This window comes from Microtus oregoni, unplaced genomic scaffold, assembly GCF_018167655.1.
Source record: "Microtus oregoni isolate MIOR12 unplaced genomic scaffold, Mior012 000031F_ref0000149, whole genome shotgun sequence".
In the NCBI taxonomy this organism is placed as follows: Eukaryota; Metazoa; Chordata; class Mammalia; order Rodentia; family Cricetidae; genus Microtus; species Microtus oregoni.
The window spans coordinates 11,396,778-11,411,360 of NW_024543090.1; the positions used below are offsets into that span (position 1 = coordinate 11,396,778).

General features: G+C 36.3%; 1 protein-coding gene across 1 annotated transcript; it reads left to right on the plus strand.

Moving 5' to 3' along the window:
* Window positions 1–12,697: 12,697 nt before the first annotated feature.
* LOC121465808 (olfactory receptor 4F3/4F16/4F29-like) lies at window positions 12,698–13,660 on the plus strand. The gene has a single exon (XM_041679211.1). It carries the CDS (start codon window positions 12,698–12,700, stop codon window positions 13,658–13,660), a length of 963 nt encoding a protein of 320 aa, XP_041535145.1.
* Window positions 13,661–14,583: the final 923 nt, after the last annotated feature.

Sequence of the window (14,583 nt, forward strand, 5' to 3'; positions counted from 1 at the left end):
TCCATTCTTCCATTGAAGGGCATCTAGGTTGTTTCCAGGTTCTGGCTATTACAAATAATACTGCTATGAACATAGTTGAACAAATGCTCTTGTCATGAGATAGGGCATCTGTTGGGTATATTCCCAGGAGTGGTATTGCTGGGTCCAGGGGTAAGTTGATCCCGAATTTCCTGAGAAACCGAAACACCGATTTCCAAAGTGGTTGCACAAGATTGCATTCCCACCAGCAATGGATGAGGGTTCCCCTTCCTCCACAGCCTCTCCAGCAAAGGCTATCATTGGAGTTTTTTATTTTATCCATTCTGACAGGTGTAAGATGATATCTCAAAGTTGTTTTGATTTGCATTTCCCTGATTGCTAAGGAGGTTGAGCATGACCTTAAGTGTCTTTTGGCCATTTGAACTTCCTCTGCTGAGAATTCTCTGTTCAGTTCAGTGCCCCATTTTTTAATTGGGTTAATTAGCATTTTAAAGTCTAGTTTCCTGAGTTCTCTATTTATTTTGGAGATCAGACCTTTGTCTGTTGCAGGGTTGGTGAAGATCTTCTCCCAGTCAGTAGGTTGCCTATTTGTCTTGGTGACAGTGTCCTTTGCTTTACAGAAGCTTCTCAGTTTTAGTAGGTCCCATTTATTCAATGTTGCCCTTAAATTCTGTGCTGTTGGGGTTACACATAGGAAGCGATCTCCTGTGCCCATCACCTGTAGGGTACTTCCCACTTTCTCTTCTATCAGGTTCAATGTGTTCTGACTGATAGTGAGGTCTTTAATCCATTTGGACTTGAGTTTTTGCATGGTGATAGATATGGGTCTATTTTCATTCTTCTATAGGTTGACATCCAGTTATGCCAGCACCATTTGTTAAACATGCTTTCTTTCTTCCATTGTATGCTTTTGGCTCCTTTATCAAAAATGAGGTGTTCATAGGTTTGTGGGTTAAAATTCGGGTCTTCTATACGATTCCATTGGTCGACTTCTCTGTTTTTATGCCAGTACCACACTGTTTTCATCACTGTAGCTCTGTAATAGAGTTTGAAGTCAGGGATGGTAATGTCTCCAGACAATCCTTTATTGTATAGGATTGTTTTGGCTATCCTGGGTTTTTTGTTTTTCCATATAAAGTTGATTATTGTCCTCTCAAGATCTGTGAAGAATTTTGATGGGACCCTGATGGGGATTGCATTGAATCTATAAATTGCCTTTGGTAGAATTGCCATTTTTACTATGTTGATCCTCCCAATCCAAGAGCAAGGGAGGTCCTTCCATTTTCTGGTATACTCCTCAGTTTCTTTCTTCAATGCCTTAAAGTTCTTGTCAAATAAATCTTTCACTTCCTTGGTTAGAGTTACCCCAAGATATTTTATGCTGTTTGTGGCGATCGTGAAATGTGAAGCTTCTCTGATTTCCCTCTCTGCTTCCATTTCCTTTGTGTATAAGAGGGCAACTGATTTTTTGGAGTTGATCTTGTATCCTGCCACATTACTAAAGGTGTTTATCAGCTGTAAAAGTTCTTTGGTGGAGTTTTGGGGGTCGCTTATGTATACTGTCATATCATCTGCAAATAACGAAAGTTTAACTTCTTCCTTTCCAATTCGAATCCCCTTGATCCCATTATGTTGTCTTATTGCTATTGCTAGAACTTCAAGCACTATATTGTAGAGGTATGGTGAGAGTGGACAGCCTTGTCGTGTTCCTGAGTTTAGTGGGATGGCTTTAAGTTTCTCTCCATTTAATTTAATGTTAGCTGTCGGCTTGCTGTATATAGCTTTTATTATATTTATGTATGACCCTTGTATCCCTAATCTCTCCAATACGTTTATCATAAAGGGGTGTTGAATTTTGTCAAATGCTTTTTTTTTTCGAGACAGGGTTTCTCTGTGGTTTTGGAACCTGTCCTGGAACTAGCTCTTGTAGACCAGGCTGGTCTCGAACTCACAGAGATCCGCCTGCATCTGCCTCCCGAGGGCTGGGATTAAAGGCATGCGCCACCACCGCCCGGCTTGTCAAATGCTTTTTCAGCATCTAATGAAATGATCATATGGTTTTTTTCTTTCAGTTTATTTATATACTGGATTACATTGATAGATATTCGTATGTTGAACCAGCCCTGCATCCCTGGGATGAAGCCTACTTGATCATAATGGATAATTTTCCTAATGTGTTCTTGGATTCGGTTTGCCAGTATTTTGTTGAGAATTTTTGCAACGATGTTCATGAGTGAGATTGGTCTATAATTTTCTTTCTTGGTTGAGTCTTTGTGCGGTTTTGGTATCAGAGTAACTGTAGCTTCATAAAAGGAATTTGGCAATGCCTCTTCTGTTTCTATATTGTGAAATACATTAAGGAGTATAGGTATTAGGTCTTCTTGGAAGTTCTGGTAGAATTCCGCATTGAAACCATCTGGTCCTGGGCTTTTTTTTTGGTAGGAAGGTTTTTGATAACCTCTTCTAATTCTTCGCGACTAACAGGTCTATTTAGATTGTTCACCTGGTCCTGGTTTAACGTTGGTATATGGTATTTATATAAAAAACTGTCCATTTCCTTTACATTTTCCAGTTTTGTGGCATACAGGCTTTTGTAGTAAGCTCTAATGATTCTCTGAATTTCCTCTGTGTCTGTGGTTATGTCCCCCTTTTCATTTCTGATCTTATTAATTTGCAAATTCTCTCTCTGCCGTTTGATTAGTTTGGATAAGGGCTTGTCAATCTTGTTGATTTTCTCCAGAAACCAGCTTTTTGTTTCATTGATTCTTTGGATTGTTTTCTGTGTTTCTATTTTGTTGATTTCAGTCTTCAGTTTGATTATTTCCAGTCTTCTACTCCTCCTAGGTGAGTCTGCTTCTTTTTTTCTAGAGCTTTCAGGTGGGCTGTTAAGTCTCCAATGTGAGCTTTCTCTGTTTTCTTTAAGTGGGCACTTAGTGCTATGAACTTTCCTCTTAGGACTGCTTTCATAGTGTCCCATAAGTTTAAGTATGTTGTTTCTTTATTTTCATTGAATTCCAGGAAGACTTTAATTTCATTCTTAATTTCTTCCTTAATCCAGGTATGGTTCAGTAGTTGACTGTTCAGTTTCCATGAATTAGTAGGCTTTCTGAGGGTAGCATTGTTGTTGAATTCTAACTTTAATCCGTGGTGATCTGATAAGACACAGGTGGTTACTAATATTTTTTTGTAACTGTGGATGTTTGCTTTGTTACCGACTATGTGGTCGATTTTTGAGAAGGTTCCATGAGCTGCAGAGAAGAAGGTATATTCTTTCTTATTTGGGTGGAATGTTCTATAGATGTCTTTTAAGTCCATTTGCTTCATTTCCTCCATTAATTCTCTTAATTCTCTGTTAGGTTTCTGTCTGATTGACCTGTCCATTGGTGAAAGAGGAGTGTTGAAGTCTCCTACTATTAGTGTGTGCGGTTTGATGGCTGCCTTGAGTTTTAGCAATGTTTCTTTTATGTACATGGGTGCTTTTATATTAGGGGCATAGATGTTCAGGATTGAGATTTCCTCCTGCTGAACTGTTCCTGTTATGAGTATAAAATACCCCTCTCCATCTCTTCTGATTTATTTAAGTTTGAAGTCAACTTTGTTAGAGATTAGTATGACCACACCTGCTTGTTTCTTAGGTCCATTTGCTTGATAAGCCTTTTCCCAGCCCTTTACTCTGAGTAGGTGCCTGTCTTTGTGGTTGAGGTGTGTTTCTTGTAAACAGCAGAATGTTGGATCCTGTTTTCGTATCCAATCTCTTGTCCTGTGCCTTTTAATAGGTGAGTTGAGTCCATTGACATTAAGTGATATTAATGACCAGTGGTTGTTAACTCCGGTCATTTTTTTAGTCATAGAGTTTGTGTGTTTTCCTTCTTTGATTTGTGTTGGTGAAGGGTCTCTAGATGTCTGAGTTATTGTGGTCATTGTTGGACTGCTTGGTTAGTGATTTTCCTTCAGTTACTTTCTGTAAGGCTGGATTTGTGGCTGCGTATTCTTTAAATTTGTTTTTATCCTGGAAAATTTTATTTTCTCCATTTATAGTGAGCGAAAGCTTGGCTGAGTATAGTAATCTGGGCTTGCACCCATGGTCTCTTAGTTTCTGAAGTACATCTATTCAGGACCTTCTGGCTTTCATGGTTTCCATGGAGAAGTCAGGTGTAAGTCTGATAGATTTACCTTTATAAGTAATTTGACCTTTTTCCTTTGCAGCTCTTAATATTCTTTCCTTATTCTGTATGCTTTGTGTTTTGATAATTATATGGCGAGGGGATGTTCTTTTTTGATCCAGCCTATTCAGTGTTCTGTATGCTTCTTGAACCTTCATAGGTATATCTTTCTTTAGGTTGGTAAAGTTTTCTTCTATAATTTTATTAAATATATTTTCTGGACCATTGAGCTGCACTTCTTCTCCTTCTTCTACTTCTATTATTCTTAGGTTTGGTCTTTTTATTGTGTCCCATATTTCCTGAATATTTTGTGATGAGAGTTTGTTGGACTTGCTGGTTTCTTTGATCAGAGTGTTTATTTTCTCTATGGTATCTTCAGAATCTGAGATTCTTTCTTCTAACTCTTGTATTCTGTTGGTTATGCTTGTTTCTGTAGACTCTGTTTGTTTACTTAATTTTTCCATGTCCAGCCGGCCCTCTGTTTGTGTTTTCTTCTTTGCCTCCATTTCAGTTTTCAAGTCTTGCACCGTTTCCATTATCTGTTTGATTGTTTTTCCTTGGTTTTCTAGGGTATCATTCACTGATTTATTCAATTCTTCAAACTTTCTGTTATATTTCTCATCCATTTCTATAAGGGCGTTTTTTACATGCTGTTTAAGGGCGTCAATCACTTTCATGAAGTCAATCTTTTCTACTTCTTCTTGATTAAGGTGTTCATGTCCTCCTGTTGTGAGGTCGCTGGTTTCTGGTGTCTTCATTTTGCTTTTCAGCTTGTTGGCCGAATTCTTGCCTTGGCGTCTGCCCATCTCTTCTTCCAAATGTTCCCTTATGGATCTTCTTTACCTGATCAGGTCTCCTTGCCTACCCAATGCTGGCTCTCCCCAACGTTGTCTCTCCCCAATGCTGGGTCTCCCCAACGCTGGGTCTCCTAGTGCCGAGAGATCAGGCCTCCGTGCTGATGGGCAGGTTGCAAACAAAGTGCCTACCCTGCTTGGTGCAGGCAGGCCATAGAAACAAAGAGACTCCCGCCCGCTTGGGTGCCCCGAGGATTCGGACCCAGTGCCCAGACAGGCTGGGCTGGGTGATGTTATGTGCAGAAAGAGGGCGGTGGGGCAAAGTGGGAGGGTTCTGGATGGAAGCTGGGTGGGCTAGGAAGAAAGAGGAGGTATGCAGGGAGTGGAGGCCCTGCAGAGAGCTCAAGAAGGATAGGGGGCCAAGGAACCTCTGAACTCCCCTTCCCAGGCTGGCGCCGTGGGGCCAGAAACTCATCCCAACGCTGGGTCTCCTGGCGCCGAGAGATCAGGCCTCCGTGCTGGTGGGCAGATCGCAAACAACGCCTTATTTATTTATTTTTATAGTTTTTATTGAGCAGTGTGTTTTTCTCCTTCCCCCTACCTTTCTCCCGTTTCCCCTTCTCCTCTCTCCCATGACTCACATGTTCCAAATTTACTAAGAAGATATTTTCTTTTTCACTTTTTTATGTAGATCCATGTATTTTTCTCTTAAGGTCCTCTTTGTTGTCTAGTTTCTCTGGAGTTGTGGCCTGTAGGCCTATATATGTATATTTTTTTGCTTTATGTCTAAAAGCTACTTATGAGTGAATGTATATTATATTTGTCTTTCTGGGAGGCAAAGCGATGGATCTAGACAAAAAACATATTGAATGAGGTAATTCAGACTCAAAAAAGACTGTGGTTTGTTTTTTTAAAAAATAAATTTAATGATAAAAAAGACTCTTTAAGGCCATGGACTGCAAAGATGACTTGGTAGTTAAGGAAACCTCAGCACCCAGAATTCACACTGAGTTACTCACAAACAATTTATTTCCAGCTTTAGGGAAATACTTAGGACACCTGCAAACACACACACATACGCACACATACACACATATACACATGTCCATACACACAGATATACACAATACATATACACAAATACACACGTCCATACACATAGACATATACTCACATACATACATACATATATACATATCCAGAGACACAGACATACACGCACACATATACACATTTATACAAATATATATACATATACATATATATATACACACATACACGTGGACATACACACTGACACATACATTAAAAATTAAATTAATCTGAAAACCATGTTCTGCAAAGATGATTGCTTGACATGAACTGCTGTGCGTCTAGAGAGCTATGATGTTAGCAGTCTAGAGCCTACTGTGCTATCATTAGTCCACGTAAGAGCCATTCCTTGACTACCTCAGTTATCTGCCTAAATTCCAGTCATGTGAGTATGAGGTAATTATTTTTAAAATGTACAAAACTATCTTTAATATTTACTATGACAAAATTAAAAGACAATGGATTAGTTAAGGAGTAGAAATATGACCCACCTGATGGTCCCACTAATGTATTTTAACTCTGTCTTGATTATTTGATGGGTCTGCCTTTATATATTACTTAGTTTTTTTCCTTTACAGTTTTTCGTATTCTTTATTCTATATATTTTATGTTTTGATTTTTATGTGATGAAGGAATTTTTTTGGGTCCAATCTATTTAGTGTTCTGTATGTTTCTTGTATTTTCATAGATATTTCCTTCTTCTTGTTGGTACAGTTTTCTTCTATGAGTTTGTTGAACATATTTTCTGTTCCTTTGAGCTCCGGTTCTTCTCCTTTTTCTATCCACATTAATCTTGTGTTTGGTCTTTTAATTGTGTCCCAAATTTCCTGGATTTTTGTGTTATGGCATTGTTACCTCTAATGTTTTCTTTGACTGATAATTCTATTTCTTCTGCTTTTTCTGGCTTTGAATGTCTAGGTTTTTCTATAGTAGGACTATAAGGTTCTGGTGGTACCAGATTGCTCTTTAGGTTGTTGAATATATTCTTGCACTGGTGTTTACCTATCTGTTAGTCCAATTTGTACAGGTAGTGTCTTTGACTCTTAGTTCAATTTTTGCAGTTGGTGTCTGTGTCTCAGTTATCCTGTCTTGGAGCAATCTGTGCAGTTACTGTTTGTTTTAGGGAGTTGCTCTTGGTTCACTCTGTGTAGTTGCAGTCTGTTTGCTGCTGGTCATTCACTTCTGTTCAGTTCTGTGCAATCACAGTCTGTATCTAAGGGGGCTATTGCGGTCACAGGAGATGAGTAGGCTTGTGATTAAAATGGAACATGTAGATTGCAGGACCTGATAGGTCGTGCTTGGGAACCCTGCCTATAGGAGGTTTGCCCTTGTAGCTGAGGTGTGTGTATGGGAAGTGCCCATGTTTTGCCTAGGGCATAGATACTGGGCTGACCAGCTGAAATGCTGGTCACTCATCTCTTGGTTTGTTCTATGCAGTTGTAGTCCATGTCTCATGGAGCTGCTGAAGTTGCCTGGGATTGGTGGGTTTGGAGATGAAGTGTTACTTGTCAATGCTATGCATTTTATGGTTGCTCTGGAGCAGGAAAATAATATGTAAATTTTGTAGAATAAAAGATTAAATTTCAGTATAGAGTGTCACAGTGTTCTTATCCTGAACATACATACACACACACACACACACTCACACACACACTCACACACACACTCACACACACACACACACACAAACAATTTTAGACAGCTTTTCTAAGTAAAAGAAACGAGGATATGACATCTATATCTACAAGACCTCAGGACAATTTTTCAGGAGAGTCTTCTCCCTACTTAGGTGATTCTAATTTGTGGCCAATTGACATTAAAACCAATCATAATGTACATATTCTCTCTCTCTCTCTTTGTCTCTCTCTCTCTCTCTCTCTCTCTCTCTGTGTGTGTGTGTGTGTGTATGTGTGTGTGTACACATTCAATTTGCAGCATTTTCCCTATTATGTAGAAGAAAACATAAACGTGTATTGTGAATGTATACACATACATTGCTTGCCTAACTTGGAAGAGACTGTCCACTGAAAAATATCTAATACAGAAATCTGCCAATTATGTGGGTGCAATTTGGACTCTAATTTAGAGTGGGGACTGGAAACATGAGATTTAGAATTTAGGGATTGTTTTGGTGTTCTTTTAACAATCTCTGGTAAGTGGCTTTCATACATTGTATAAATAATGATACATACAAAATGTATCATATCAAGATAGATGGTTTCTTAAGTGAAACTTTTTTCAGTTTTTAAGTAGAGAATACGATGTAATAGAAATCCTGATGAAGGATAAGATGATCTGAGGGAAATCGTGTTATTAGAACAAATCTCATGAAAACACACAGACAGTTATCTGGCAATGACATAATTGCTCACTATATGTCCCAATGCTTTCCTAATTTGATATTATTTTCCCAACTCTGTTCATCTCTTAGATATTAGAAAACAAAAAGTACAAATAGTTCACCCTTCCAGTTACACCCGGTTCCCTTTTCTTTGCTATTTGTGGATATCTTAAACACCAGTCCACACCCTTGACACGAGTATGCCATTCTTTGTTGCAGCCATTTTCTTACAAGTTGTATAAAATTAAATCACAGTATAATTCACTGTTCCTACACGCTTACTGTGCTGTGGTACGTACTGGAAAATAAATCTATTTTTTGTCCACATTCATGTTTATTTACTTGTACAACAGTTTATTAAATGATGTTCTGCTGTCAGCTCTTTGTATAAACTGTGTAACTTTTCGTACATAGTCTCAACATTCTTTCAGGGGGTTGTAGGAATTGACATGGGTGGAGCATTGTTTCTTTGTTATTCTTAGTTGATAGATATTTTGGACATCATAGTTATAAGTCACAGTTTTACTGAAAATGAGGACTTCACATAAATTCTTCTTCTTAAACTACACTATAATTTAAATATTAGTTTCATTTAACTCTGTGATGATAGTTAAACTTTGAGAGAATATTTATCTATTATTAGGGAATAATAGCAGTGATATATTTTTGCATTGAGCAGGATCTCACTATGTAGCTCTAAATGTTTTGAAAGTCACTATTTAAGGCTGGATTCAAACTCACAGAGATCCACCTGCCTCTGCCTTATGATTTCTGAGATTAAAGGTATGTGCCACCATGTTAACTGTTAAACTTTCAAATGCATGTAGTTAAATGATACCATAATAACCCTGGTTTCTTTTGTTCTTCTCCTTAATATCATAATGTGAGCTACAGAAATTGTTTGGTCACACAGAACAAATCCAAATACTGTAGAGAAAAGAATTCTATAATTAAATGATGCTTCTAAATTGCCAAGTTTTTGTAATGTCCCTTCGTCAGTGACCTCTTGAGGTGTGTATAATGAGTTTCTTATCTCCCTAATGGAAAATTCCATGTGGTATTTTATGTGAGGGCACACAGAGAGGCTTGACTCTGCTAAGATGATGTTGTTATCATTCAGGTAAAATGCATGGCCGGAAATAAACTTAGCAATGCTTGGGTGGCTAATTCCTAGATGATAGTTTGTGCTGGGAATTACTGTGGATAAGAGTCACATCCTAAAGGGCTTGAAGAAGACAAGCAAAGTAGAGAGCAGTCAGGAAAAGGAATTGAATGCACAGTAGGATAGCTGATAATCAGCAACTGAAGTATTGGCAAAGGCTAAGTAACCGACTGCCTATGAGCTAAAACCACATTGTAAATGACCTTGAGAAGTCAAACAACCTTGTAACATCTTCTTCTAAGTTTATGTAGAAATATAATTAATCAATTTTTGCTCATCAATAACTGATTGAATGAATGATATAATATCCTACAAATAGGTAACTAATAAAAATATTAATAATTATAGAAAAACACAAGGAGATTTGTAGTTTTCTTCTCACTGGCTTTTTGAAATGGGTTGAGTGTGAACAACTCACCTTCTACAAAATGTTTGGTGGATGTTTTCTAAAACGGAAGAAAATTTTGTGAGAGATTTTCATACTTTTCAGGTTGGAAGAATGTTATAAAAACCTGACCAGAAGTAAATTTTAACATGAGACCAAAGGCCTCAACGTTGAAAACAGATGTTGTGGTACAATGTCATTTTAATTTCAGAACTAAGTGGTATTTAAAATATAAAAAGTTGAAATTGTTTTCTTGTTTTCATCTGTGGTGTAAAATATAATGTTGGTATGTTTGAATTAATTTGATTCTGATCAGTGTTTTTATCAGGAAGACTAAAGATGTATGAGGTGACTTTTACCTAATTATGTATTTGAATAAGATACAGAAATACTTATATCTCCCAAACTATTAAATAAGTGTAGTAATGTTCTTAAATTAGGGGCAACTATATTTGGTTAGGTTTCCTGGAATTTAAGAAATGCTTTGAAAAAATAAGCATAGTGAAAATACAACAGATCCAATTGATGGGGATAAGTTCATAATTTAAATATTTAGGCCTAATTTACAATAAGCTTTCTCATTTTTCTATTCTGATTATATACCAACTTTTTAAACTTCATAGTCTGTCTATGAGCATTCTACCTGATGTAGATTTAGATTTTTCGTTCATTCTTATTTATCTCTTTATTACCACTTTTTAAAGCCTGAGAATAATTTTTTAGTGTTTAGAAGAAAATTACCCAAGGGAAGACAATTTTTAAATCTCAGAAGTACTTTATGGGAGGAAGGAGAGAGAGGGGCCGAAGAAAGATAGAGATTGAGAAAGAAGGTAAGAATGTGAAGGAGAGACAAAGAGAGAGAGAGAGAATTAGTTAAGGTGACTTGCAAATCAGGTACATGAAAGGAAAGAGGGAAAGGAACTTTAAAGAAAGAGTAAGGAAGGAAGCCCTGAGAACCAGAGGAAGTATGCTTAAGGCAGGCTTAGGGCAGAGTTAGAATGCTTAAAGAAAAGATTACAGTTCATTTTCTTTATTTTTCATAATTCTACCCAATCTTTAATATTATATAATCATGTATATTTTGTAGTTTTAAAAAACATAAATGGAGAATTTTCAGTGTTCACCAAATATGTATTTTTCCTCATTTTCTAGGCTTTCAGAGTCTTGGCTTTGGTATGCACTAATGAGAAGTCATACATAAATTGAGCTGTATAGAGGTTGGTGTTTGAAAATTGAGCCAATTAATTAGTTTTTTTAGTGCTAAACATATATATGATGTTCTATGAGAGCAAATGCACCAATTTCACATTTGAAATGTGTTATGCTGTTGTTGAAATGATGTGAATAATGTAATGTGTTAGTTAATGGGAGACGAGTAGTACATTTTGGAACATATTTGGGCACGGTAGTGTGATGCCCTCTGCTTATTCATATTCATTAATGATTTTGAGTAATCTCATGAATTGGTCACTGCTATGAGCAAGAGGAAGAAATGCATGATATTGTTAGCATTAATTAAACATCCACAAATGGAGCTCTTATCTATTGTAGACATGATTGTGTTTATGGCTGCCTCACTCTGTCCTGCCCACTCCTTACTGAATGCATGAATGTGATCTGTGTTTCATTGCTATAACTTCACTTTAAGTATCCATTTTAATTTGTTTAACAAAAAAAAAAACCCCTCAAGTTTGAGTGCTCAGCATCTTTCTAATGGTAGACAGCACATAGCTGATTAATCAAGGTTCCTGAATCTAAAGAAAAGATGATGTCTGCTATGCTGTTCCTTCTCTAAATAAAATAATACTACCAAATAATATAAATCATTTCACAAGATTATGATAAAAGGATTCTTACATTTTTTTGTTTTTATATATGTGCCTTTACAATTCACATGTCTATAAACGTTAAATGAACAGAGGTTGTTCATCATAATATTAATATTTTTGAAATAATAGTACAATAAAATGGGAAACATATTCATATAATGTTTCTTCTGCTTATATACCCTTAAGGTGAGGATTTTTATATTATATGGTATTTCTCTTTTAATCATTTGCATCTTTTCTCTTGTCTACTTTTTTATACTTTATACCCCAACCCACTTCTTTTTTGTATTATACTATTAAGGATAAAGCCAATATAAAGAAATAAATTGTTAGACAAGCACACCAATAGTGTGCTGCAAATCTAAACTGTACTTCAGTTTTTGAAAACTTTTCATACTTTTTTTCTTAAATGAATGTGTTAATTTAAATGTCATCAACAGTTTGTAAAAGAATACTCTTTAGAAAGGTCATTTAAAAATTACTTGTATGTGTATTTGTGATTAAGCTCATGTTTCATGTTTGTGGAAATTTATGGAAACCAAGAGGGGTCATTTGACTTTCGGGAGCTAGAACTCTAGGCTATTTTAAGCTACTTGAATGGAGGCTAAGAACAAAACTAGGGTCTTTTGAAATAATAGCAAGTGCTCTTAAGTGATGAGTTATCTCTCCAAGCCCTAATATCCCCTTTTAAAACCCACCAAACCTTATTGTCTTTTGAGTTTTTGATAAAACTTTTGCTACAGGTGTTAAGTCATAATTCAAACTAATTTATAAATTTCAGATTATTGATTGTTAATAGAACTTCCTTCTCTCAAACTATTTACCTTTAGTCAGTTTCAATGCTGCAGTAAAATAGATTTTCATAACATGGAGTTTCTCTTATTCTATTTATAAAATTATAATTTACAATTTCTCACATTTTCTCCTTCAGGTAGTACTACAAACAAAGGCAATGGAAGGAGAGAATCAGTCTGTGGTGTCAGAGTTTGTGTTCCTGGGACTCACCAACTCTTGGGACATTCAATTATTCCTCTTTGTGTTCTCTTCCATGTTTTATATAGCAAGTATAACAGGAAACTCCCTCATCGTGTTCACTGTAGCATCTGACCCTCACTTACACTCTCCTATGTACTTTCTGTTGGCTAACCTCTCCTTCATTGACTTGGGTGTTTCTTCTGTTGTGTCCCCCAAGATGATTTATGATCTGTTGAGAAAGCATAAAGTCATCACTTTTAGAGGATGCATCACCCAAATATTCTTCATTCACTTCGTTAGTGGTATAGAAATGGTTTTACTCATAGCCATGGCTTTTGACAGATATGTGGCCATATGTAAGCCTCTCCATTATCTGACCATTATGAGTTCAAAGATATGCATCATGTTTTCAGTGTCCTCTTGGGTTGTTGGATTTATCCATTCTCTCATTCAATTGGCTTTTGTAGTAAACTTACCATTTTGTGGACCAAATGTTTTGGACAGCTTCTATTGTGACTTTCCTGGGTTCATCAAACTTGCCTGTGTAGATACATACAGACTGAACTTACTGGTCTCTGTCAAAACTGGATTTATGTCTGTAGGTTCCTTCTTCATACTGATCATTTCCTATATTGTCATCATATTTACTGTTCAGAAACATTCTTCAAATGGCTCCTCTAAGGCCCTGTCTACACTTTCAGCTCATGTGACTGTGGTGGTCTTATTCTTTGGCCCCGTGATGTTCATCTACACATGGCCTTCTTCTTTCACACACTTGGATAAATTTTTGTCCATATTTGAGGCAGTTGTCACCCCCATTCTGAACCCTGTGATCTACACATTCAGGAATCAAGAAATGAAAAAGGCAATGATGAGAGTATTCAAACATATAGTGGGCTGTAGACAAATAATTAAACGCTTGCACTCTGATCATTCATAATTGCATATAAATGTTCATTGTTAACCAGTATTAAAGAAAAATATTTCCTTGAAAATTTTGGTATGTTTAGTCACTGTCATATATGTTCTACTCTGTTTTATACTTAGTAAGAATGACAATATATCATTTACTTAAATAGTGAAAATATAACAAATCTAAATTCATATGAAATAATATTTTTCTGTAGAAAGCTCTTAGACATAGCAGAGGCGATGTTGTTTTGAAGTCTTCAGGTAAAGGAATATTTTCGCTCTACTTTTCCAAGAATTATTCTCTTTAATTATGTTGCTTTTTATTCTATATGTGCAAGTGCCTCAAATACTTGTAAGCAGAATTCAAGAAATACCAAATATTATTTGTTAGGACTCATTTAGCTTCATTCATATTTACAAGGGTGGTCCAACATGCTTAAAATCAATAAATGTGTTTTATCACATCAAGAGTCTCAAAGTCAGAGACTGCTTGATCACATCTGAAAATGTAGAAAAACAACCTTTAATCCAGTTCGTGATTTCATGATTACACTCATGAATGAGCTATCATAATGAGGGAGCTTTCTCAACACAATAAAAGCTATACTCTATAAATCAACAACTAACGACATGGCAAATGAAAAAAAGGTTTTGTGACACTTTATTTAAAATCAGAAGAAAGATATCCTGCTGTTATTCAATAAAAGGATTTGATTATTAACTAGAGTAATAAGACAACAGAAAGTATTAAAATGATATTGAAACTCTGAAACTGTCAGTGGAGAAAGTACATAGGTTTATTAGGTACTTTTATTGCTGTGACAAATACCATGAACAAAAGCATCTAATGGAAGGGTTTATATTGACTTATGTTTTCAAAGGGGAAGCCTATAATGAAAAAGAAAGCATTGCAGCAGGTGTTGCAGGAGGAAGCATGCTAATCTAGCTACC

Bases quoted from the DNA above. Each gene is read 5' to 3' on its own strand.
- LOC121465808 (XM_041679211.1), top strand. From the start codon at position 12,698: ATGGAAGGAGAGAATCAGTCTGTGGTGTCAGAGTTTGTGTTCCTGGGA.